The 5,333-nt window shown below is 58.5% G+C and overlaps 1 protein-coding gene across 1 annotated transcript; it reads right to left on the reverse strand.

Annotated features, from left to right (window-relative positions):
* Window positions 1-1,059: 1,059 nt before the first annotated feature.
* On the reverse strand, window positions 1,060-4,765 carry TNFSF9 (TNF superfamily member 9). Its single transcript, XM_058538012.1, has 3 exons — window positions 3,907-4,765; window positions 3,261-3,291; window positions 1,060-2,195 (listed from the first exon to the last, which is right to left on the reverse strand). The coding sequence occupies exons 1-3, from the start codon at window positions 4,408-4,410 to the stop codon at window positions 1,717-1,719; spliced, it is 1,014 nt and encodes a 337-aa protein (XP_058393995.1). The 5' UTR covers window positions 4,411-4,765; the 3' UTR covers window positions 1,060-1,716.
* Between the last annotated feature and the right edge of the window lie 568 nt (window positions 4,766-5,333).

Here is a 5,333-nt window from a genome sequence, read left to right on the forward strand (position 1 = left end):
TAGGGAACGAACTCTTTGAAAAGGGGTAGAGAGGGGTCAGGCAAATGACTTTCACCTCTATGTCTGCATCTTCACTCCCCATCCCACACCCTCCTCTCACCAGTGCAGGCCAAGCTCTCCCACCTGTGCCTCCCCCATCCCCATCCCTCTTCTTAAGTCCCATCAAGGTCACCTGCTCCGTGGAGACTTCTCTGTCCACCCCAGCCCCTTTTGTCCTATGTCTGTAAGGAGCCAAGGTCCAGCTGGTTTATATGAGCCAGTGGGCGGAAGATCTGTATGGTGGGGAAATTATGGGGCTGGGGGAACCGGCCCCAACTGGAGAGGAAGAGGAACAGTGGTGTGCTGGTAAATGTTTAACAACCAGCTCTGCAGAGGGGGAAGAATTTTACTGGCATAATGTGTAGCACACAATTTCCAAAAATAAATATAAAATACTCTGCACTGCAAATTCCGTATAGTCAGTGATTCTCACAGAATGCCTTCCTGATTGTTCCCTCTCTTGTACCGAGAGCCCACCTATAATTGCAACTGACAAACGAGTGAAGGGAGGTTGATAATTTTCTTTAAAGACTAAGATGAAATGAACAAGGATGGATGTTCGCACCCCACTTGCTTGTCGATGACGTGAGCAATTTCTTTGCTAAATCAGATAATGGTTTGAAAACACTAGACCAAGACTTCCTCAATTTTTTTGTGTGCTATTCACAATGTAACAGCTACAGAGAAGACACACTTTTAAGTCTAATCTACCTGTTTAACATCCTTTGCTCCATCACTTTGAGTATAGATGATCAGTAAACAACTTGATGTAGCACTTGCCGATTCCCATAGTGTAAATACTCACCATGGCCAATTGTAAGTGACCAGCATGATGTCACTGAACACAAGTTGGCAAGTAATGTCCTGCAGAACGGGATTATGCAGTATTTCCACCACCAGATACAACAAAGGTAAATAACAAATGGAAATAATAAAATCCATAAGGCACAGGGTAGTTAGAAAGTCTTGAGATAACTCACGTTGTCTGGCATAGAGTAAATAGTCAACACAGAATAGTCATTAAGTTTATAAATATTTTATTATCCAGTACCTTGCACTATCTCATGCTCTCCCATCTGGCAAAGCCACATGGGGTCACCTACTTCATAGTGTCAAGCCAGTGTACTTGACTGTCAGTTTGGCAAAAGCTGGGGGTTTTGTCTCTCTTGTACACGGCTGTGTCCCCAACACCTAAAACAGTGCCTGGTACACAGTAGCTGCTCAGTAAAAGTTGCCTGAATGAATGAAGCTCACACAGCATAGAGCTACACGGACCCCCAAAAGTTCACCCCATGAATCCCATAGGGGGTCTGGCGATGAGTCTTTATTTCTCATATATTAACATAAATAAGGATTTTGGGGGGAGGAGGTCTGATTTGTTTGCTGATATTTCTCTAGCCCTGCACAGTGCCTGGCATGTGGCAGAAGCTCAATAAATATAATTGAAGAAATTAATATAAAGTACAGTCTGAGCTGAGGCTCAGAATAAATACCAAGAGTTTGCCCAGTAGCGGGGGTGATAAAGTGATCTGGAGAGTCCTCGAGGAGGCGGTGAGCAGCAGGGACCCCTGCCCAGCCCGGTGAGGTAGACTAGCTGGGCCCCATCTCCAGGGGCCTCAACCAAGGCAGGCAGGCAGGATTCAGTCTCCGTCCAGGGGGTGGCATCCAGGCTCGGCGTCACGTGGGCAGCTGAAAGGGGAGTCCAGCGGGGACTTTGGTGGCCACGCGGAAGAGGCCCAAGACCGTGTTGGTCCGTGCAAGCTGCCAGGCAGGGTGTGCCCCGGGCCCCGGGCGCAGGTGGACGCCCAGGCGCTGGCCGGCGCCCAGGTGCAACAGACTGCCTCGGAAACCAACCACCCGCGAGTCCGGGGCCTCCTCCGAGGAGGGAGGTGAAAAGGCAGGTGGCAGGTCCAAAGTCATGGCCAGGGCGGCAGCCCCAGTGCTCAGTGGCTGCAGGCGCAGGTCAATGGAGACGGAGCCAGAGCCGGCAACGGCCACCACACGCCGCAGTTCGACGCGCAAGAAGACGTAATAGACGCCGGCCTCGGCCACCACCAGCTCTCTCGCGTTCTCATCGTAGCTCAGGCCAGGTGCCAGGGACACGCCTGCCACGCCTGGGTGGCTGAACCAGGGCAGGGGCCCTTCCGTCAGCTGCACTGTGGAAGGGAGAGAGGGTGCACTGAGCATGGCCGGCGGAGCTTTGAGCCAAGGTGGGGAGGGGTCTCTGGGGGAGGGCAGAGGTTCCCAGGGGGAGGTGGGCCTAGGGGAGGAAAAGAGGGGATAGAAGGGAGGAAGGGCTTCCGAGGGAGGGGAAGACTGTCAGGAAGAGGGAGGGTGGGGAGAGGAGGGGACTCTGAGACGGGAGACTCTGAGGATCCAGGAAAGCAGAGGGGACACCAAGCAAAAGGAGGAGATGCAATGACGCCATGCAGAAGGAGGGAGGGGAGTCTCACGGGAGAGGGGCTTGGGGAGGGGGCAAGGGGACTCCTAGGGATGGAAGGAAGAAAGGGGTTTGGAGAGGAAGGTGTGGGGGATGAGGGACTCCGAGAGGGAGGGGGAGTGGAGGGAGGCAGGGCGGGGGAGGGGACAGAGGGAGGGTCAGGGAGGCCGTCAAGAAGGAGGAAGGATTGGAAAACAAGGGGACTTTGAGGTGGGGAGGGAAGAGGGGAGACTGAGAAAGGAAAAGGGGCAGGAGGAGGGGTGCGGGTAGGGAGGAGGGAACTCCCAGGAGAAGGGAGGGCGGGGAGGAGGTCTCGGTAAGAGAGAGAGGAACGGGGAGGGGGAGGGGTGGGGACGGAAGTGTCCGGAAGGGAGAGAGGTAGAGGGGAGGGGAACAAGTGGAGGGAAGGGGGGAGGGGTGGCGAGGAGAATCTCAGGAAGGGGGAGGGGAATGGAGTTAGGAGGAGGGACTCTGAAAGAGGGGAGGTGAGAAGGGATGGCGAGGAGGGTCCGGATCTCCCGGGGCCCAACGGGAGAGACAAGCCCAGGCTGGGATCTGTGGGATCAAGCCCCAGCCCTGAGAGGGTGGGGGCCTGAGGTGGGCACAGACGGGGGTCAGAGGAGGAGGACATCCAGAGAGGGTCAGGGTTCAAAGAGGAGAGGGAACAGCTTTCAGAGAGGGAGGGGAAAGGGTCAGATCGGGGGCCTCCCTCTCCTGGGACCTCTCCTTAGCCCCCCCACCCCCACCCCCAAGCCGGCGGAGAACGGCTCAGGACACTCACCATCTTGGGCCACCAGCTGCGCGAACACGCCCTGCGGAGGGAGGAAAGGCAAAAAGTTGGTGGATGCTCCCTCCTTCCGCGCCCGCAGGCCCCTGGAAAGCGGGGTCCCCGGGGTCTGCACAGGCCTTGAACTTACCCTCCCCTCCCCCCCAGCTCCAAAAGAACCCACAAACACACATGCACACCCGAAGTTGGTGGTTCAACCTGCCCCAACCCGTGCTGTCTGCAAGGACTGAACTCAGAGGATCCAGGAGGCACCAGAGGAGAGATTCCCTCCAGGGGCCCTTGGAACAAGGAAGTCTTGGGAGGGAAAGGGGAGCCCCCAGGGGTCCGGGAGAAAACCGGCGTTCTCCGGGAGGTAGGAAAGAAAGTGAGAGTCCCCTCAACGGTTCGGAGAAGTGCCCCTCCGGCTCCGCAATGGAGAAAGGGTTCCCCTCTGAGGCCCGGGATGCAGATGGGGTTTCACGGGAGTGTGGGATGAGAAGGGGCGCCCCTCGAAGTCCTGGATAAAGAAGGGGAGCCCTCGCGGGTTCCTCCGCTCCCGGTCCGGGGTGCAGAAGGGGTCCCCCCTGGGATGTGGGATGGAGAAAGTGTTCCAGAGCGGGGTAGGGGTCTCCCCCGGGGCCCAGGTCGGGGCGCATCTCACCTGCGGCGAGTCGGGGAGGCGAGCGCTGGCGTCGGGCGGCAGCTCGGGAACCTCGGGGAGTCTCGAGCTGGGCGCGGGGCCCGGGCTGGGGCCGGCCAAGGCGGGATCCCCGGGCACAACCCAGGCGCGGATCACGCAGGCGGCACAGGCGCCGGCGAACAGCAGCAGCGCGGCGCTCAGCGCCCACGGCAGCGGGTGGCAGCCGCGCCCGGGGGACGCGGGCGGCCGCTGGGCCTCTGGGTCCGGGTTGGCGTCGGTGCTAGAGCGCATGGCGGGAGGCGAGGGGCTGGAGCCGGAGCCGAGTGTGCCGCGCTTTATAGCAAATCCGGAAGCCCGGCTTTCCGGGGCGGAGCTGGTGGGGATCCCGGCGCCCCGCCTGGTAGGTTCCCGCGCGCCCGCCCAGCCCCCTCTCCGAACTCTCCCCAACTTTCTCTTCTCCGGATTTCTCCATGTCTCCGTCTCCTTTCCCTCTCTCGCCCTCCACGCTCTCCCCCACTGCTTCATCTTTCTCCCCCGTAGTTACCTCTGTCTCCCTGGGTCTCTCTCTCTCCGCCTCTGTGTCCCTTTGGGTGCCCCTTTGCAATTCCGTGTCTCTCCTTTTCTCTGTGCGTCTCTCGCTCTGTCTCTGTCTCTGTTGATTGTCTCTGCCTTGGGAGGCAGGGGATCTTTCTCTCTCTGCCTCATTGCTTCTGTGTCTCCGTGTCTCTGACTTGCTCTGTCTCTGACTCTCCCTGTCTCTGTCTCTCTGTCTCTCCCTGTCTATCTATGTGTCTAACTCTCACTTTCTGAGTCTCTGTGTCTCTCTTTGTTTCTTTCCCCTCTTTGTCAGTCCCTAGCCCCCTATCACTGGGGCTCCCACTTCTGCAGAGGGGTCGGAGGACAGACCCCTTCTCCTCTGGAGCATCAGCCCCCCGGCGGAACCCTGAGTGTCATGCTCAGCCCTCCCCCTACCCTCCCCCACCTTCCCAGGACCCCTGGGCCTTCCCAGGCCTGCCCCCACCCACCCACCTAGACACTTCCCGTCAGGAGCCCCCTGTGGACCCCACAAGCAGAAGGCTGGAGAGTCCAGGTGGAGAAATTCCCCTCGTAGGAAAGGGCCAGTCTTGAGTGAGACAAAGGAAACTTAAATTTCCCGTCCCTCGCCCGTCGTGGAGGCGGGGGCGGGGAGGAGAAGCAGCAGAGAAGCGGCCAAAACTCGGCCCCAAAAGAGGAAGCAACACCAGACCAAGAGATGGGCGGCCCTGGAAAAGTCCTGGGCTCCGGCAGAAGCCCTGCTCTGCCCAGACGAGCCGGCTGGATACTGGTCAACGGCCTGACCCTCTCCAGGCCTCATGTTCCCTATGGAAAACAGGAGGGTGGGCTGGGCGGTTGATGTCAGCCCTGCGCCCAGGAAATGTGGGGGAATTTTGATTCAACTGAAAAAGTAT

This window comes from Diceros bicornis, unplaced genomic scaffold, assembly GCF_020826845.1.
Source record: "Diceros bicornis minor isolate mBicDic1 unplaced genomic scaffold, mDicBic1.mat.cur scaffold_73_ctg1, whole genome shotgun sequence".
NCBI classification, from domain to species: domain Eukaryota; kingdom Metazoa; phylum Chordata; class Mammalia; order Perissodactyla; family Rhinocerotidae; genus Diceros; species Diceros bicornis.

Bases quoted from the DNA above. Each gene is read 5' to 3' on its own strand.
- TNFSF9 (XM_058538012.1), bottom strand. From the start codon at position 4,410: ATGAAGCAGTGGGGGAGAGCGTGGAGGGCGAGAGAGGGAAAGGAGACG. The intron at 3,292-3,906 runs GTGAGATGCGCC...CTCCCTCCGCAG, and splicing joins GCCTCCCCGACTCGCCGCAG to GGCGTGTTCGCGCAGCTGGT. The intron at 2,196-3,260 runs GTGAGTGTCCTG...TCCCTTCCACAG, and splicing joins GCAGCTGGTGGCCCAAGATG to TGCAGCTGACGGAAGGGCCC.